We start from the raw sequence: 20,327 nt of genomic DNA on the forward strand, positions 1-20,327 counted from the left end.
TCTGATATGGACTGCCTCCTTCATCGTGCACCTTCCACTGCGTGCTCATCATCACCCACAACAGCTACAGCTCAGCATCCTCATTATTATTAGAGCTCACTTCCTCTTCCACCTCAAAAACAACAAATTGTCATGTAAAGCATAAAATTACACCCTGTATTATGTATTACATACAGTATTTGTTCCACAATACACATTGGTTAAATACAGTAACTATTTGGGCCATGATAAGTTTTTATTATTTTGGCTTCATTCATCAGCACAATGCGGCACGGTGGACGACTGGTTAGAGCGTCAGCCTCACAGTTCTGAGGACCCGGGTTCAATCCCCGGCCCCGCCTGTGTGGAGTTTGCATGTTCTCCCCCGCGACCCGAGTGAGGAGAAGCGGCTCAGAAAATGGATGGATGGATGGACATCACCACAATGTATCTGCAATTAAAAAAAAATTAAAAAAAAATCAAATGAGCCTGTTGCTTTCCCAGTCCTACATGTCCATGCCATACTTTTCCATTTCTTACTTTTCTCTTCCCGTCAGTCTGATACAAGTTGACCTCAGTTTCATCTGCCCAAAGATACAAGACAAATTGTAATCAGCTTTCCTTTTCTCTTATTCATTAGTAATAATAATACATCATCATCATCATCATCATCTCTCCATCCATCCAGCCATAGGAGAGCCTGAGGAGAGCCCTCCTCAGAGATCCCAGACTCTCTGCTTCCTCAAGGAAAGGCGTGTTAGTGGAATTGAGAAGGTCTTGAGGAGTATTCTCCTCACAACTCACAACATCTCGAGTCGAGATCAGCAGCGCCGCATCCCTGCTATACACAGTGTTGATGGTGCACTGCTTCCCCGAATTTCCTTGAAGGCTTCCGGAAGTCTTTCTCCATAGCCTCACCGAATTCCTCCCATGGCCGAATCTTTGCTTCAGCGACCACCAAGGCTGCATTCCGCTTGGTCAACCGGTACCCAGCAGCTGCCTCAGGAGTCCCACAGGCCAAAAAGGCCCGCTAGGACTCCTTCTTCAGCTTGACGGCATCCCTTACCGCTGTTGTCCAACAACGGGTTTGGGGGTTGCCGCCGCGAAAGCGGAGTTGTGACCAACTGGAGTTGTGGCCGACCACCTTACGGCCACAACTCCGTTTGGCCGCCTGAGGAATGGAGGCGCGGAACATGGTCCACTCGGACTCGATGTCCCCACCTCCCCCGAGATGTGGGGGAAGTTCTGCCGGAGGTGGGAAATTTAACCATCTTCTGACAAGGGATTCTGTCAGACATTCCCAACAGACCCTCAAAATACGTATGGCCAGTCAGGACGGACCCGCATCTCCCCCCAACATCGGCGCCAACATCACACCAGGTGGTGATCAGTTGACAGCTTCGCCCCTCTCGTCAGCCGAGTGCCATGCGGCCACAAGTCCAATGACACGACCACAACATCGATCAATGAAAAGTCTACACACCCCTTTTCAAATGCCAGTTTTTTCATCCATCCATCCGTCCATTTTCTGAGCCGCTTCTCCTCACAAGGGCCGCGGGAGTGCTGGAGCCTATCCCAGCTATCATCGGGCAGGAGACGGGGTACACCCTGAACTGGTTGCCAGCCAATCGCAGGGCACATACAAACAAACAACCATTCGCACTCACATTCACACTTTATATCGTCCACTCCACTGCATGACGACAGGGCCAGACGATCAACAAGTATGTCTACAAAGAGATCCTACGACATTTGATTTGTTCAGTGTGCAAGGAGAGTTGTGGCAGGACAACTTTGTGACTGCTCCACCATGCCCACAATGCCCTGAGCATCCAACACTTCCTAGCTGAAAAGAACATGGACGTGCTGGAGCAACCTCCCCACTCACCCGACCTGGTGCCGTGTGACATTTTTCCTCTTTCCCAAGCTCAAGGAGGACATCGAATATTATCTATAATGTAATGTCCATACGATGTTATATGCTATACTGTGCTTGCACTTTTCTTCCTCTGTCCCGTTTGATTTTCCAACATGCCTCAGTGAGGTTGTTGAGAAAGCGGAACTGTCCTTGGTGCTGATCCCCAATTCTTCTTCTGAAAATACAATGAACACAACGTGCAACTTTCAACTGAAATAAAATATATTTGAAAGATTCGCATCATGTACATCTTGCGCACGATTGGAATAAAACATATTTTATTAGGACTAACCAAAATCATGAAGATTTTATTTTTTATTACATTCCTTCTTTCTTTCCGGCTCCTCTCTCTGGGATATTTTTAGGCTCATATGCCCCCTCCCCCCTCCCCAACCACTTTCTTCCATTCTCTTCCTCAAGGGACACTTTAATAGTTTACGGAAGGTAGATGCCGAATTGACGTCATAGCAACTGTAATTTGACGTATGAACACCCGCCCCTCGTCGTGACCGCACACGCGCACACGCACGCAGACACAACCATCACCAAGTGTTTCCTTGACGGAGCAAAAACGCGTTTTCCTCCATCCATCTGCACCAGAGGAAATAACAATTGTAGATCACCACTAACACGAATACATTGAGTAGTTTAATCCCCCCCCCCCCTCTGGAACATCCACACGCAGTGTGATTTTTTTTTTTTTTTCCTATCTGGTTGAATTTCCTCTGAAATGGAATTAAGATGTCGTCCCACGGTGATGTATTGCTTTCTCGCCGTCCTCTCTTCCGTGCTTCCACACTCCGTGCAGGGCTCGCCTTACTTGGACAGGCAATATTTGAACGAGTGGGCCGTCGAGATCCCGGGTGGAGTGGATGCCGCGGCGGAGATCGCCCGGGAGTTGGACTACCAACTGGTCCGACAGGTACGCACCAGTCATATCAAGGACTTCGTCAAAGCAGAACACACATTTTGATTATTATTAATTATTTGGATAATGGAAGAATGACCCTCACGGAAACTCGAGGCGTTAATTAGGGTTCAGTCTCTCAAATATGTTGTAAAAGGAGAGCATTATTAATTATTCTGCTTACTCTGATTAGACCCTTAGAGTATAAAACGGTAGAACCAACAACACATTACAGCATTCAGCCCAGCTGCTAAATTAAAGGTGGATTTATTCAATGCATGACTCACAGTTTGCACTCTCCTCATAAATGGAGGTTGCTTTCCTCGTGTTCTCCAGAATGTCTTCGCTTATGCAAACACATTACAACTGGCTGTAAATGATGAGTGGTTAGTGGGTGTATGACGTACGCAATGCTTTTCATCCGACCAATCATATAGGGAACATAACATGGAACTTCTGTATTCTGTTTTACTTATCTTGTACCATATGCATGGTTTGTAATGATTTATACAATTTGTACAATATTTTTATTTACAGCACAATTTGTAAGATTATATCAACCGGCCACATCGTCAGGCATACATAAACAATCAAATAAAATCCAATCCAAAATTTGAGATCAAAGATGAATATGGCTTATTGATATCCTCACTGCAGGGTTATATCTGAGAAGGAAATTAGACATCAGCATACACTCATCACCCACAACATAAGATACACTTTGCGCAATCAAATGATATCTAGTATGAGAGTTGTTTGTTCCATACATGGATAAATATGGCCAGCTTTAATTGGCACTGTCGGATATTCAACATTAACAATATGTTTATTATTGTGGTTAGAGTGTGTATTGGTGAAAAGCTGAACGGTTTCAATAATGGTAACCATAATAGAAACACTTCTCAGGAGCAGTGCAGTTCTAAAATGTATCTCTTCAATAGAGCCTTATTAGCTTGGTTTTGTATTGGATCATATCATATCACACAAGTATTGCCATCATATTTTCTGTCTAGGTAGAATTTCAATCTTAACACTGCGCTGATGAGCGCTCACTAAGCATAATGTTTAGTGTCATGTACATTTTCACGATTCAGCCTCATATGATCTCTCCAGATTGGGGCCCTGAAGGACCATTTCTTGTTCAGACATCACAAACAACCCCGCAGAATGAAGAGAAGTGCCACGCTCGTCACCAGGCAGCTGTCGGAGGATGATCGAGTGAGTGGCATCTTTTAATGTTCAGCTAAACTCGTCTTTGCGTGTTTATTCCTTCCCAGCTTGAACACAGAGTAACCTCATCTGTCTCTGCAGGTGGTGTGGGCAGAGCAGCAGTATGAGAAACGGCGCAGCAAGCGGGCATCCCTCGGGCAGTGCAGGAACTGCCCAGCGGACAAGCTGTTTGATGATCCCATGTGGAACCAGCAGTGGTACCTGGTGAGTCTGCGATAAAGCTGGAAAACGTGAACTCTCGACAGAGCAGTGACTCCCAACCACTGTACCGCAGCACATTAGTGTGTCATTAGAGAGCATCAATAATGTATCTCTATGCTAGCGAGTCGTGGCATACAGTACAGTGACAGGTAGAACACACCCAGATTTGACAGTGGGTAAAATTTGTGAGTGAATTGAGATGACATCATGATTATTTTGTGACATTTTCGTTTGGTGGTGTGAGATGTTTCTTAAATACGGGCCTTGTCTCAATAATGGTTGGGAAACACTGCCATGTGCGAAACATACAGAATTTGGGGTTTAAATGTTCATTTGTCTATGCATGATTGCTGTGTTTGAATGCGTTGCTGCTTACACGCCTGGGATCTGTCTTCATGTCAGGTCACATCACTTACTGTACGTATTGTTTGGTTGGCCTTCTGTTTGCGTGCGGCTTCTCTGATTTCCCTATAGAGGGTTCTGAAACCACAGGTTGCATGCGCAGCTCAACACATGCACCCTGCTCTGTTCCTATATAGCCTACTACATTCCCACCAGAGACTAAAAATGACAACAACAAAACAAAACATGCAAGATAATAAAACAAGCATTTTGTCCAAAAGAGCCATTTGCTTAATTGGTTATGCTGTCTGAGTGGGGATGAGAGTGGGTGGAGAGACTATAATCCAACTGGATGGAACAGAGTAGAGCACAATGCATTAAGTCCCAATTCACCCTGAATGGGATTTTGGGCCCATTCAGGCCAAGTTTGGGCGCATCCGTGTACGTCCTTCTAGGTTATATTACTAACCTGTTCACGACATCCAGACCGTGGATTGACCCCTTTGGGCGGTGTTGCACAGAATGAGGCCTTTACTTACAGTATGTTAATCCAAGCTCAGCACATAAACAGCGTATCAGATCGGACTGACTGGCTGTTAAATGGATCACATCCTGTGCAACAAACCCACTGAGCTCATTAGCTGGGGAACATTGACTCTAAATGTGTATTGCTTCACAGTGCCTTTCTGAAAGATGGGAAGAGAGTCCACTTAACTACTACTTCTCCATACCTGCATTGACCAAAAAAGGAGTCACACATTTGTGGAGAATGAGAAAACAACATTAAAATTTTTTTGTTGTTTTTTCCAACAAGGAAGGACTATCTTAAAATGCCACTTAATGTATTGGCCCATCACTCAATGCACTGTGAGTCATTCATGAAAATAAAAGTAATGCCAAAGTACTTACAATATGGCACACACGAAAAACACAATTTGCAATGTGTGCTTTTGTGAGTGAAGGGAAGTGGTGACTAAGTGAAGAGAGCCAATGAAGGAGGGAAAGGTCAGACGATGGTGACGCTGGCAGATCAGATGTGATGTTTGCTTACGTTAGAGAGGGGGCGGAGCTACGTGTGTGACGGAGTTGAATGAGCAACGCAGCAGAGGGGAGAGTTGAGCGGATGCCTTTATGGCTTGCCTGAAAATTTAATCAGGGTGTGAGTCATTGCCTGCCTGCATGGCTGAGTGTGTGTGTGTGTATACCCTTGGCTGTGCAAGTCTCAATCTGTATCAACCGTGCAACAAATGTTGCAGTTTTTCTTGGGCTTGGTAACTAAGTCATTCGTTTCATGCAAATCTCTGTAGAGATGCTCGCATCTATCAATCTCAGGTGTGTGTTTTTGCATTGTGCCATTAATTGTATACGTGTTCGACTCTCAGACTATCTCGGTTGTGACCTCATCATCAAGGAATTTGGAGTTTCAATGAAAAAAAAAGCAAATATTTGTAAAATAATGGGGTTAAACTGCAGACTGCTCAAACAAAAATACATGTTCATTAAATAGATCAAGTTTCAACAAGAGAACTAATGCAGGAGCTGAAAAGAGGAATAAAATCAATGATACAGTATATCACATGTATGATTCACATGTTGGGGTGGCATTCTGCAGTGTCTGTGCATAATGCGCAAGTAGAATGAGAGTAAAATAATTTTTAAAAAGGCTCTGTAGTTTGAAGGCATCAGCCTCAGTTTGCTATTGGTCCATGTCATCTCTCAATTATTTTATAGCAAAGTTAAAGGAGAACATTTCTAAATAATCTAGGTGGAACAAACAAGGCAAATGAGAAGATATAAGGCTGCAATACACTGGTTTGACTTGCACTTGACTGTGAAAATAATCAGGCTCTGGACAACACAAAAGCCTCGAGTGGCTCCAGGAGTGGACTTCAGCCATGACAAAAAAATTATGAAAAAAAATACAACAATACAGTTTTGTAAGCCCGTAAATGTCACTGGATGAAGCTGAAAAGCTTTAATCGCCTAACCTTTTACAACACATGATAACATTTAAAGAGCCTATTTAAATGCACATTGTAGTCTGGATAAACAATCATGGAATTTGTTGTTGTCTTACATGCAGCAAGACACACGCACGTCGTCTTCCCTGCCAAAACTGGACCTGCACGTCATCCCAGTGTGGCAGAAGGGGATCACGGGCAAAGGAGTGGTCATCACTGTTCTGGATGACGGGCTGGAGTGGAACCACACAGACATCTACTCCAACTACGTAAGATACTGTTTCCATGGCGATTGCCCCTTCGTCTCAGTCTGCTGTTTCCACAGCAACGCTGGTGGTGACACCTTGCAAGGCAAAGACATCTTCTGCCTTGCTTTAGCTCTAATTGACTTTATCTGTTCTAATGGTAGCCTAGTAAATATACTTGGGGCTTTTGTGCTGTTTGGGGAGGAATGTCAAATGATTTCATCTAGCGTTACTTCTTCTTACAGTGTTTCTGCTCTTCAAAGCCAAGCACCACTGTCTGACCACAACAATGAATAATGACACTTATGGCGAAAAGCAGCATGTTTATTGAACCTCTATTTCCATTTGCACTGATGAATCAGAGCGGTTCAGTCAGCCAAGGCACTCACCCGTAACATATAAAGACGTGTGAGCCGCCAACATTTTCAACGTAATACCAATCAACGTGATGCTGGAAATACATAAATCTGAAACCTTAACTTTTTTATTAAATTACTTTACAAGCAATACACTACCATGTTCCTGATCCCATTGTATCTTTGAGTACCCCAAAACTGTATAAATCTGATCAATTACTATTTTTGAAAGGTAAAATGAATTTCACAGCGCATCAACATCAAATGATTCCTTTTATAATCCCAAACACATCCTTTTTAGACAGAATTGCTTCATACGTGTCAGCACTTGACAGTTGTGCATGTGGCAATCTGTCATCATCCCAGTTTTTCTTTAGCTACGCCCGCTCATCATCTGACTTTTTTTTTCTTTTTTAAAGGATGCAGCAGCCAGCTACGACTTCAACGACAACGACCCTGACCCGTTCCCCAGATATGACGCCACCAATGAAAACAAGTATGTTGGCAATGCTGATATACTCAACAGAACGCTTCACTTGCCATCAGTCTACATCTGCCACTATTTTTTTGCATGGGAATTTTAGAATGTTATGTTCTTCCAGACTCAGGCAAGCGCAATACCACATGCTCACAACATTGATATGTTAATGATTGAAAGATTCTGACAGGGGGCTGCATGGATATCAGTTAAATGGTGGCATGTTATGTTATTGGAGCACCTAACGTTTCTAATTCAATTTCCCTGCAACAATTTATTGAACTTGATTTGATTATACACACATCTCAGTGAATCATTTTTTACCCCAAAAGAATGCATTTTTGTCCACAAAGTATATTTTCATATTTTGCAAAAGTTGGAAGAGCAATAGAACATCTTCCCTTTTAATTTGTGGTGCATATGGGTAGAAAAGAAGGTTAGAAGGTTTTCTCTAAAACAATGACTCCTTCCTTAGGTACAATCTAATGTGATCCATTAGAGGGGCAAATAGTATTAACATTATTGCAAACTACAATACAACTACAATAATACATTTTGTATTTACAGTATTGTTAAATTATTGACTGTCTGACAGTATCCAACAAAAGGAAAAAGCTTTGAAACCGCTCTTGTACTGGATATTTAGATTAAGATGTGCATACAATCCATTTGTTGTGATTTTATGTTCAGTGCTGTTATATTTTTATAACACATCCCATTTGGCTATGAAATACAGTGCACCCTTTTACAAAAGATGATATAACTTTGCTTGCACCACCTAATGAGAATATTGTCTTACAGGCATGGGACCAGGTGTGCTGGTGAGATCGCCATGCAAGCAGACAACAATAAATGTGGTGTTGGGGTGGCCTTCAATTCCAAAGTTGGAGGTAAGAGACTTGCATTTTCCTTAACATGTACATGCAAAATCATATGCTGCTTGAGTCATTTGAATAACGGTGAACGAAATCAATACGAGAAATGACCTTACAGGAAAATTAGGGGCGCTTTTGGGGTCTTGCATACAAAAAAAAGGTTTGTTGTTGCATAACCACCCACCACATTTTGGTCACATTTCTATCTCCACTGCTTGTATTGTAATGAGAATCAGAAGGGAAGGCACGTTTCCTGATTGAGACCACATTTTGTGCCACTTGGTTGCATAATGTCACGCTTGTAAATTACACAGATCCAATTCACCACAGCAATTGTATGTATCCAGTACTTGCTACAACACCTGAATGGACATGGTGGCTGGCTAACATATCCTAGAAAGGGAACTGTCTGAGAATAAGCATCTTACTTTTCATTAGTTTCATATTCTTGGCTCATTCTGCTCAGGCATTCGTATGCTGGATGGGATTGTGACGGATGCCATTGAGGCCAGCTCTATTGGCTTCAATCCAGAGCATGTGGACATCTACAGTGCTAGCTGGGGACCCAATGATGATGGCAAAACCGTCGAAGGTCCAGGTCGTCTGGCTCAGAAAGCCTTCGAGTACGGCATCCAGAAGGTAAATTATACATTAGGCGGCTTTTACTGAGCTGGCAAGATCTCATACTGAGGTTCCTAAGGGGTCTGTTGTCCGCCCCTGGTGGGAATCAAACAGAACACAATCGATAATGACAACATGCTTGTCTGCCTCGCTTCAAAGCATGTCAAATTCTCACACACTAAACGATGCCACTAGTAAAACTATGGTATGCCTCAAATTAAATGTGTTTCCCGCATTAGAAATAAATCAATAGTTGACACCAAAACAAATGTCTCATTTCTTGCTTCACCGCTCTCTATCATGCCTTTCTTCAGGGCCGAGGTGGCAAGGGCTCAATCTTTGTTTGGGCATCAGGTAACGGTGGCCGCCAGGGGGATAACTGTGACTGTGATGGCTACACAGACAGCATCTACACTATCTCAATCAGCAGCGCCTCCCAGCAGGGCTTGTCTCCATGGTACGCTGAGAAGTGCTCTTCCACTCTGGCTACAGCGTACAGCAGTGGAGACTACACTGACCAAAGGATTGTGAGTAGTTATACAGTACACCGGCCAAACCTTTATATAGCTCAAACTCCAAGAAAACTCTCAAATACTACATTAGAGAGAAAAAAAATAAATCATACTCAGTTTTATTCCTGTAATGGATAAATACAAAAAGTTGGCAACCCAATTGAGTAGTGATGTTTCATGGGTACCGATTGATGCGATGGGCCTACAAGTTTGATACAGATTTCTGTAACAATACATTTGCTCAAATTACATTTAGTTACATTTTATTATCCGTAATTATTGATATTCATCAATGTGAAGACACTGATCACTAATTTCTCACAATAAAGATCAACAATGATTTAATGAGGTGGGAAATAGATAAATATCAATATGAAACACATTTAATTGATTATTCATATTTTATGTTTGTTTAATTAATTTCTGTAAATCTCTGCAAGTGTTTATATTTCCAAATGATACATTTTACAACAGTCCAAGGAAATCATCATTGTCACCGTCATTGGTGAGCTATTTTTTACAACAGGCTACTCATGTGGTCCTTGGGGGCTACCTGGTGCCCGCAGGTGACATGTTGGTGACCCCTGGGTTACCGTTTTGTCACAGTCAAGAGGTTCTGGTTTTGAATCTCGGTCCTCTGCTGAGACCGCATGTTCCCCCGTGCTTGCATGTTCTTTTTCTCTGGATACTCAGTTTTCCTCCCACATTCCAAAAGCGGTTAACTGAAGACTCTGAATTGCTCATACATGTAAAGGTAAATGTGAATGGCTGTTTGTCGATGTGTGCCCTGCGATTGACTGGTAACCAGTTTAGGATCCGGTGTATCCCCGCCTGTCGGGCAAAGTCAGCTGGGACAGGCTCCAGCCCACCTTAATGAGGATACAGTAAGGATACAAATCCACGTTTTACACCTCTTGAAATCTTATCTTACCTTTAGCCGAAGTAAAACAGAATATATGTGCATGAATGAGAGCGGTGATGGGGGAAGAGTAAGGCTACAGGGAGAAGCGATAGCAAGGGTGGAGGACTTTAAATACTTGGGGTCAACCGTCCAGAGCAATGGTGAGTGTGGTCAGGAAGTGAAGAAACAGGTCCAAGCAGGTTGGAACGGGTGGAGGAAGGTGTCGGGTGTGTTATGTGACAGAAGAGTCTCTGCTAGGATGAAGGGAAAAGTTATAAAACAGTGGTGAGGCCAGCCATGATGTACGGATTAGAGACAGTGGCACTGAAGAGCTGGAGGTGGCGGAAATGAAGATGTTGAGGTTCGCTCTCGGAGTGACCAGCTTGGATAAAATTAGAAATGAGCTCATCAGAGGGACAGCCAAGGTTCGATGTTTTGGAGATAAAGTTAGAGAGAGCAATCTTGGATGGTTTGGACACGTCCAGACGGGGAAGAATGAGTATGTTGGGAGAAGGATGATGAGGATGGAGCTGCCAGGCAAGAGAGCTAGAGGAAGGCCAAAGAGAAGGTTGATGGAAGTCGTGAGGGAAGACATGAGGGCAGCTGGTGGAGGCAGGAAATAGGCTTACATGGAAAAGGATGACGCGCTGTGGCGACCACGAGAGGCGGGGTACACCCTGAACTGGTCACCACCCAATCACAGGGCACATATAAACAAACAACCATTCACACTCACATTCATACCTCGGGCAATTTAGAGTCTTCAATTAACCATGCATGTTTTTTTGGGATGTGGGAGGAAACCGGAGTGCCCGGAGAAAACGCAAGCAGGCACGGGGAGAACATGCAAACTCCACACAGGCGAGGCCGGATTTGAACCTCAGAACTGTGAGGCAGATGTGCTAATCAGCCGCCAAAATGTCTGGATGAATGGACAAATATTCCAACAGACACACTCCAACATCTTTGTTGAAAGACTTCCCAGACAAGTGGAAGCTGTTATAGCTGCAAAGGAGAGACCTTTAACTGTACTTCCTGTTGGTGTCCCAATACTTTTTTCCATGTGGTATACTTGCTTCTCTTTGCCTTGACATTATCATTTCATCTACCATTATGAGGGGTACCTAAAAATATTTTTTGTTCCTGTTTGTTTGTCTACTTTCCTTCAGACCAGCGCTGATCTACACAATGAGTGCACTCAGACTCACACCGGAACGTCAGCCTCCGCCCCGCTAGCTGCTGGAATATTTGCCCTAGCACTGGAGCAAAAGTATGCAAGCGTGCTATTAAAAGATAGAGAGCTGATATAGATTTTAATAGGCACTCACTGATCTGCCTCCTTGTCCACATCTCCTACCCAGTCCAGATCTCACCTGGAGAGACCTGCAGCACATTGTGGTCTGGACGTCAGAGTTCGATCCCTTGGCGAATAATCCTGGCTGGAAAAGGAATGGAGCGGGACTGATGGTCAACAGCCGCTTCGGTTTTGGTCTTCTCAATGCCAAAGCCCTGGTTGACCTCGCTGACCCTGCAACATGGAAGCATGTGCCAGAAAAAAAGCAATGCATCGTGAGGGATGACTCTTTCCAGCCCAGGTAACCCAACGATCTGGACCATTCATTCATTCATTCATCTTCCGTTCCGCTTATCCTCACTATGGTCGCAGGCGTGCTGGAGCCTATCCCATCATCATATCATCGGGCGAAAGGCGGGATAGACCCTGAACTGGTCGCCAGCCAATCGCAGGGCACATAGAAACAAACAACCATTCTCACATTCAAACCTACGGGAAATTTAGAGTTTTCAATTAATGCATGTTTTTGGGATGTGGGAGGAGAAAACCCACACAGGCGGGGCCGGGATTTGAACTCCGGTCCTCAGAACTGTGAGGCAGATGTGCTAACCAGTCGTTCACCGTTCCACCGATCTGGACCAGTATTACAGAAATATATTTGTGCCATTTGAGTTTGAATTTCCAACAATTTCCAACAACAAATTTCTCATTCATAACACTGATTTATTTATTATTTTACCATCATAGACTCTTTTAACCATCAAAAAATTCATGGTCAAAAATTCAAACTCAACTGGCACAAATATATATTGCACTTTGAGGTTACAAAGGGGGCGCAATGAACTAGTTTATGCACGAGCGTAAAAATACACACAGCAGGCTCAGTTACTGCCGTACTGACTGTTTTTCTTTCCATTTAATTGTTTTATATTCATGGCCTTGAAGTATTTTACATCCAAATATTTACTGTAATTATGACTTTACTACCATGTTAGCATGGGTAAGTGATAGATGATGGCGCATCTAAACTCAGCTGGCTTTTAAAGTGTCTCACACAAAGAAAGAGAACAAGAACAAAACAGTTTTGGAGTGAGCAAAGATATCTTAAACCATCTGTGTTTTAAAGACGCATCTGTTGCTTACTGAATTTAGTGAGTGGACAGTAACAATGAGACTTAATCCAGAGAGCATTGTTGGTGCCATGACCATAAATTGGAAAGCTTTTTTTTTTTCTTTTATTCCATGACATCTGGGGATCATTTGAAATCTAGGTCGCATTGCTAATTGCCAAACATGATTTGATTATTTGCCAGTAAATGCAAAGCTGCCAAGCAAAGCACAACAGAGGAAGCCTTTTGCCCTGTTTTTTTTTTTTATTATTATTATCCTTCCTTTTTTAATTATTATTATCCTTCCTTTTTAATGAAATATTCATTTTGGGATTATATTGGGATTAGAGACTGAACTCAAGCAGCCTGCTGTCTTGACCTTTGTCCTGGAAACAACCTTTACATCATTCCATCAACAAACAGAAGCTTTGAGCGACCACATCTAACATCACGTTGCATTATCCATTTTGCCCAATTTGTCTTGGAATATGGGACTCAATAGCACCAACCACCAGTTGCCCCATTACCTTGCGACATCTTTAGTCCTGAGGAATTGGGTTTGCGTTTCTGTCATTGGTTAGTGGTCTATGTCCCCCTACTGCTGAAAACTGCTTTACATCATCTTGAACACAGAAATCCTTTCATTCCTGTTTCCTATTTATTCAAATGAATTAAGGTGACTCTGCATTTGGGGGTTTTCTTTTTTATATGTATTTTATATGTAATAGAAGAGCAGAAATCCATCCATTCTTCCATTTTCTGTACCGCTTACCCTCACTAAGGTCGTGGACGTGCTGGAGTCTATCCCAGCTAACTCCGGGCGAGAGGCGGGGTACACCCTGAACTGGTCACCAGCCAATCGCAGGGCACATAGAAACAAACAACCATTCGCACTCACATTCACACCTACGATCAATTTAGAGTCTTCAATCAACCTACCATGCATGTTTTGGGAGAAAACCTGACCACCTGGAGAAAACCCACCCAGGCACGGGGAGAACATGCAAACTCCACACAGGCGGGGCCGGGATTTGAACCCCGGTCCTCACTACTGTGAGGCAGTTGTGCTAACCAGTCGGTCACCGTGCCGCCATGAACAGAAACGTTACTGCAAATTTTATTTGTATACGTGATCTTCATCCTGCCTTTAGTTTGTCATTCAAACTTTATCTTACATGGTATAACTGAACTTTATAAACTCTGCCATCAAACATGTAAATGTTACGTGACCAAGAAAAAGAATCTGAGCAAGTAAATATTGAATAATCTATATTGTATGTGCAACATTGCATTTGTCAGACAAACTGGAAGAAAAAGCAAATTAGAAAAAAAGGACAGTAGTTTTTTTTTTAATATATATCACTTAAAAACAAAAACACAACCAGCAGACAAGATATGTTCATGCATTTTGTGTTGCCCTATCCTTTTTTTTTTTCCTCCAGTATTGTTCAGATGGCTTTAGTATGGAGTTGCTGGCTATATTAACAATATACACCAGGTGTGTGCAGTAACTATTTTGTTATCGTTCTCTACTGTTGTCGTTTAAAGACTGTGCTACAAAATTAGAGCACATCAAGAAACTACCTACCAGATAAGACAGAGTTCTGCATCATGGAGTGTTGTTTGCATCTAATGTTCCCTGCTATTTTAATGCCTCCCACAGGGATTTGAAAGCAGCAGGGGAGACCACCATAGAGATTCCAACTAAAGCCTGTGCAGGGCAGGAGAATTCCATTGGCTCACTGGAACATGTGCAGGTGGAGGCCAGCATTGAATACACCAGGAGAGGCGATCTGCATATCACACTTACCTCGCCAGCTGGTGAGACACGTGCATAGACAGACAAACAGACGCGCGCATGCACAGACGCACACGCACACACACACACTGTTTTGGAATTAAATCAGGAAACAATCTTGTCCATTGTCATTTTAATGAAATATTTGCAAAGAGAGAGACAGTCAGAGAGGAACTTGCAGTTGCTTCGCGCCTCTGATGAACACAGAAGAGCAATGCACAGTTTAAAAAAAAGAAAAGAAAGAAAGGCCTATTCACACAGTTATCTTGTCCTTCAGAGAAAAGCGAGGCTGGTAGAGCCACTGAGACAGGATGAAAGAAGGGGAAAAAACGATTAAGCTACTAGGTACGTGAGAAAAGGTCACAGAACTAAGTGAAGTTATAAAATCACATAGGAACTATGGGATAATATAATAAAATAATATAGACTATATTTTGTTATAACAACACACACACACACACACACACACACACGGAAATGCATGTGAGTAAAAGGACCATGTTCTAACCAAAAAAAAATTCCCCGCAGACACCAGCACTGTGCTGCTCGCTGAGCGTGAGCGTGACACATCCTCCAATGGTTTTAGAAACTGGGATTTCATGTCAGTCCACACATGGGGTGAAGACCCTTCTGGTACTTGGACCCTTAAGATCACTGACACTGTGAGTATTCTAATAGGTCATGACAAAACATCTCTTATGACATTTACTGCTTCACCGCTGTCTGTCTCTAAAAAGAAACTTGTTCAGCACAAAATAGTGGAACTATTACTATTATAAAACTCAAACCAGCTGTTACAGAAAATGTGTCCCTTTTGAAAATTATGATCCATTTTCCTGAGCGTAATCCTATTTTGTTGTGACAGTCGGGCCGTATGGAGAACGAGGGTCGGATCTTGAACTGGAAGTTGATTCTGCACGGAACATCTGAGAAGCCGGAGCACATGAAGAAGCCTCGAGTGTACATTCCCTACAATGCTGTGCAGAATGACCGCCGTGGTGTGGAACATATGGATGACATGATGGAGGTAGGCACAAGCACATTTAAGTCTGGCCAACCAGTTGATGCTTGATGTGATTGTAGTGCAGTTAATTTTCATAAGAAGAAACAAAGTAGGATTTTGTCCAATTGGCACACCGTAATTAGATCGAGACAAAACATAGAAAAAAACATATCTTGGGGTTGTTGGACAAATCTTCCTACATAACTGTATTCGATGAATGAATGAAAATTATTTCAAATATTTTTTAAATGCAGCACAATATGCATGTTGTTGTTGGTGGAGTGTGTTGGGACACTTTGGCTCACCTTAAACATGGCGTTATTGCTTGACAAATTACAAGCATAAATTGTGGTGCACTTTTTCTACAACTCCCTCATGCATTCTTGTGAGAACAAGTTGCAAAGTGTCAACACACATTTAAAACGTATCGTATTAGAGTCATTTCAGCATTTGTTAAATTTGCCATCTTTGCGGAATTTTCTTTAAAAAAAAATTCACGAATACTTTAAAGGCTTTTGAAATCCTCGTTAACAAATTAATTGACAAAAACAAACAATTGATTACTAAAGTACATCACCTATTCTACTGCCAACAGTGCTCTTCTCACGAATAATGTTTTTTGCTGTTTAAGTCAAGTTTTTAGGATAAGAGACATCTCTAAGATCTCTTTTCCATCTTAAAATAAAATGTCATAATCCAATGCTGTATCCATAACCTTAAGATGGTAATTAAACTGTTACATTAATAGAGCCGAATCATTAGAAAGCAAACAAAAATGCACTAAAGAGATTGCTAAAGTTAAAACGGAATTGAAGGTTTGTTTGTGGGGGCGGGGGGTTAATCGGAGTGTAATCGGAATTGTGCTATTTACTACTGGCATTACTTAGTTCTGTGTGGGTATAATTGACATATTATTCCATCTTTTCAATCTGTTTAATGATGCAGGAGCCAACTGAGGCCCGTCCACCTCTGAAGACTAAAACACAAGCCTTAGTTCCTTCTGATATTGAAAAGAAACCCCAAAAGCCAGCCAACCCCCACTACTCCCCCACACAGGCCTTGCTGCGTCTCCTGCAGACAGCCTTTAACAGGCAAAGGCCCACCGTCCAGCGGCCCCAATCAGCCTGGGGGAGGCAGCAGCCTGCAAGAATGTCCTCCCTCCTGGCAACAAAAACCCCCCCACAGAAGCTGTACCAAGCTCTGGACATGATCAACAAGTACGGTGGCCCTGGGCACAGTGTCTACAGTGACTATAGCGATGGCTTCTACAGCACCAAGCCATACAGGCACAGAGATGATCGCCTTCTGCAGGCCCTTTTTCAGATCATCGATAATGACCAGAAATGAGAGAGAGAGAGAGAGAGAGAGAGAGAGAGAGAGAGAGAGAGAGAGAGAGAGAGAGAGAGAATACACTGGAAAAAAAGTACCTAATTTGGCCATGTACATCGGTTGCACATGATTACAATGAGGTAAACTGACATCATTTTCCTATATTCGCCGTAAAAAGAATAGAATAATAAGTTAGTTGAACACATTTTAATAGTAGGCAACCAATGTACATGCTCAACTTAAGTATATTCAAAGGACTTTTTTCAGTCTACAACATTTGCTTGTGTGTTGGTTGGGGAGCAGAGGAAAAGGGCAAAAGTTAAAAGGAGAAGAAAATTGTGAATACAAGAAAGAGATCTCACAGGTGTTTTATTTGATTCTGTGTTGTCCCCCAAATGCTGCATATCTAATTTTACTTTCATTTAATGAATTCGTTAAGTATTTTATTCATTGATCCATTTGGTTCATTCATCATCGAACAACATCCCTTCTACAAATTACAGGAGATCGCTCACTTATAAAATATCGGCAGTAATTTTAGTTTCTCAACTCTACTGTCTACTCAAGAATGTCAAATTGATTGCAATATATATTTTCTAATTTAAATTCATTTTTTCCATTTGTAATTATATATATTATATATTATGTATAACATTATACAAATAGTTTATTAAACTTTCATTCCGTTTATATGTCCACAGTACTGTTTTGTGTTCTGTGTAGGTGAACTGGAGTACTGCCACTAGCTTTGTGTTTCAATGACCTTTTTCATGGCACTCATTTTAAAATAGTAAAATGAGAAACATGAGGACAGCTGCTTATTAGATTATCCAAAAAAACAGAAAACAATTTTCACAGAATTTACAAGTAAGGTTGCAAATGGGCCGTTCTAACTTGTTTAACTTTGGTTATGATCTTAATTAAAGGACACAGGAATTTATTTGGGCATCAATGGAACTGTCTACCCCCTGCCCAACCCCCAAAATCAGAATGTAACCAGTCTGTCTGTTAATAAACCTTGCTAACTAATAGATACAGAAAGACAACAACAACAGATTTAATAGTGGCTCAAGACTTTCACACAGTACTGTGCCTCTTGTGCATTTCACAATACAATATTCACTACAGGGGGCAGCTACATTTTAAAAAAATAGTGAGCATTAAACAAATTCATTTTATTTAAAATATATCCTGCCCAGCTCAGTGAAGTTTTAAACTTTGGTACCAGTGATTCATTCTCAGGGTTTCTACAAACCTCTAACTTTAGGTATGCTATACATACATACTGAACTATGTGAAGGATCGTAACACCATTGAAACAAGCGCGCCCCCGCAGCCCCCACCCCTTCCGTTCTCCCTGCATGATAGGGAAATTTTACTTTGTTTAAACTAAGTGGGAAAAATACAAAAACAACTTAATCTTCTTTAGCATTTTTTTTATTGTGTATAAGTACAATACTGCATTAAATGAAATATTTTTCTAAGGATCCTCATATTTTATGGAAATAATATATCAAACCCTTAAACAGTTTATCGTTTCACTTGATTACTGCAACATCAATGTGAATAAGAATAGCAACACTGCCAAATGGTTGTCAAGCTTCTGTGTAGTTCAGCGGGGGGGGAAATAAGTTGTTTGTTCTACATCAGTAATTTATCAAATATAAGCAGTTCGTTGAAGTGTTGCATTGTTAGCACTACTCTGGTATTACTGGATCTACCAAGATGGAGACTGCATGACAACCTGCAAGCACATTTGTCTACAATGCATTCATATTGTATTATTATAGGACAGCATAATCATCGCCACATACTGACCAATTTTAAAGCAGCTTTTACAAGTTTGTTTGTCCTGAGTGAGCTTTTATGCAGGGTCCATACACTCCAGTGGAACTGCCAGCCCCGCTTCTCTGCCAACCAGGTGAAAAGACAAGAATGATGTTTGGGGAAAATGCTGCATTGTAAATTATCTGTAGCGTAGCCTGAATTTTGATCTTTTTATGTTTGTTAGTGGCTGATGCTTCCGTTCAGAATTGTTTGCACAAACCAATATTATGTTGCAATTTTGGTAGTGGATGTACAAAAAAAAAAAAAAAAAAGTGATTTAGCATCAAATAAAATGCAAAGCGACGTCTTGAGTATGTGGATTTTCTTGCTGCATTTGATTTTTGCAGCAAAAAAAAATGTGACAGATTCGATGAAAAACATCAAGGAAGTGAAATAGCAGGAAGCTTTTTTTTTTTTTTTTCTTGTGTGGATGTTTTCTCTGTCCTTGTGAGGGTTCTTTCAAGTTGCTTGCCCTGGTCTGACCAGAAAGCTAGCTATATATATATATATATATATATATATATATATATATATATATATATATATATATATATGTAGTTTCTAGTTGCGTAGAACTTTTTCTAAAATGCCTAAAATGAGGAACGCCGTCGCACCATCACAGCGCATACACAGTGAATGGGTTCGTCGACTGCGCAGGTGCCCTGCTAAGTGCATTGTGAAAAGGCCTTCAGTCTTTAAGTGTGTATCCGCCGCTGGCTTGCTGTTGGCAGTGGACCACTCAACAAGCTACACGCTTGATTGCGCAACCTGAAAAGCTATCGAACCGCTGTGTTCTACGTTTCACTGCGTTCGCGTTATTTTCCTTACCACTACACACCAATACTGATGTAGTAGAGCACATATTGTAGTTTATCCATGACTGTAAAATTGACATACAAATCTCTTTTGACATTTCCTGAAATTTACAGTTTGCAGAAGACTATCAAAAACATCAAAGGCGAGTAAGCTATTCCTCTCACCCCCTGTAATAATCGCTCCTGGCCGGGTTGCTTGTGATGTTACATCATTATTATATGTTGGCAGTTTCTGTGTTTGGCAAACTTTGCAATGATATCAACCTTCTGAAAACACAGGAGGATAAAGATTAAGACAGTTATAAAATTAACTCGAATTTAACAAAAAGTTCACACCTAAAATCCCGACTCCTATTGACTTAATATTAAGCAGTTGGTCAGAAATTGGTGCATTTTAATCATTTTTTAAAGATTAATAACTTTCCTAATATTTATCACAGGAAAACGATCATTGGAATCGTCTTTAAAAGATAATTCTGACATTGCTGGTCTTATGCAAATCAATTGATTTATGACACATACCTACTTTAATTTCCTCCAATGAGGTCAGTGTGTCGGGGAAAAGAAATTAGCATCTTCTTTAAGAACCAGACCAAAATTCTTAGTTGCACCCGTGGTTATGTTTA

At 41.6% G+C, this 20,327-nt stretch overlaps 1 protein-coding gene across 1 annotated transcript; it reads left to right on the plus strand.

The window, feature by feature from the left end:
• Nucleotides 1-2,435: 2,435 nt before the first annotated feature.
• On the plus strand, nt 2,436-19,167 carry pcsk1 (proprotein convertase subtilisin/kexin type 1). Its single transcript, XM_061687545.1, has 14 exons — nt 2,436-2,819; nt 3,918-4,022; nt 4,116-4,238; nt 6,661-6,807; nt 7,559-7,635; nt 8,419-8,507; nt 8,959-9,131; nt 9,428-9,640; nt 11,696-11,796; nt 11,888-12,121; nt 14,593-14,750; nt 15,256-15,389; nt 15,593-15,754; nt 16,676-19,167. The coding sequence occupies exons 1-14, from the start codon at nt 2,628-2,630 to the stop codon at nt 17,075-17,077; spliced, it is 2,310 nt and encodes a 769-aa protein (XP_061543529.1). The 5' UTR covers nt 2,436-2,627; the 3' UTR covers nt 17,078-19,167.
• Nucleotides 19,168-20,327: the final 1,160 nt, after the last annotated feature.

This window comes from Phycodurus eques, chromosome 10, assembly GCF_024500275.1.
Source record: "Phycodurus eques isolate BA_2022a chromosome 10, UOR_Pequ_1.1, whole genome shotgun sequence".
NCBI classification, from domain to species: domain Eukaryota; kingdom Metazoa; phylum Chordata; class Actinopteri; order Syngnathiformes; family Syngnathidae; genus Phycodurus; species Phycodurus eques.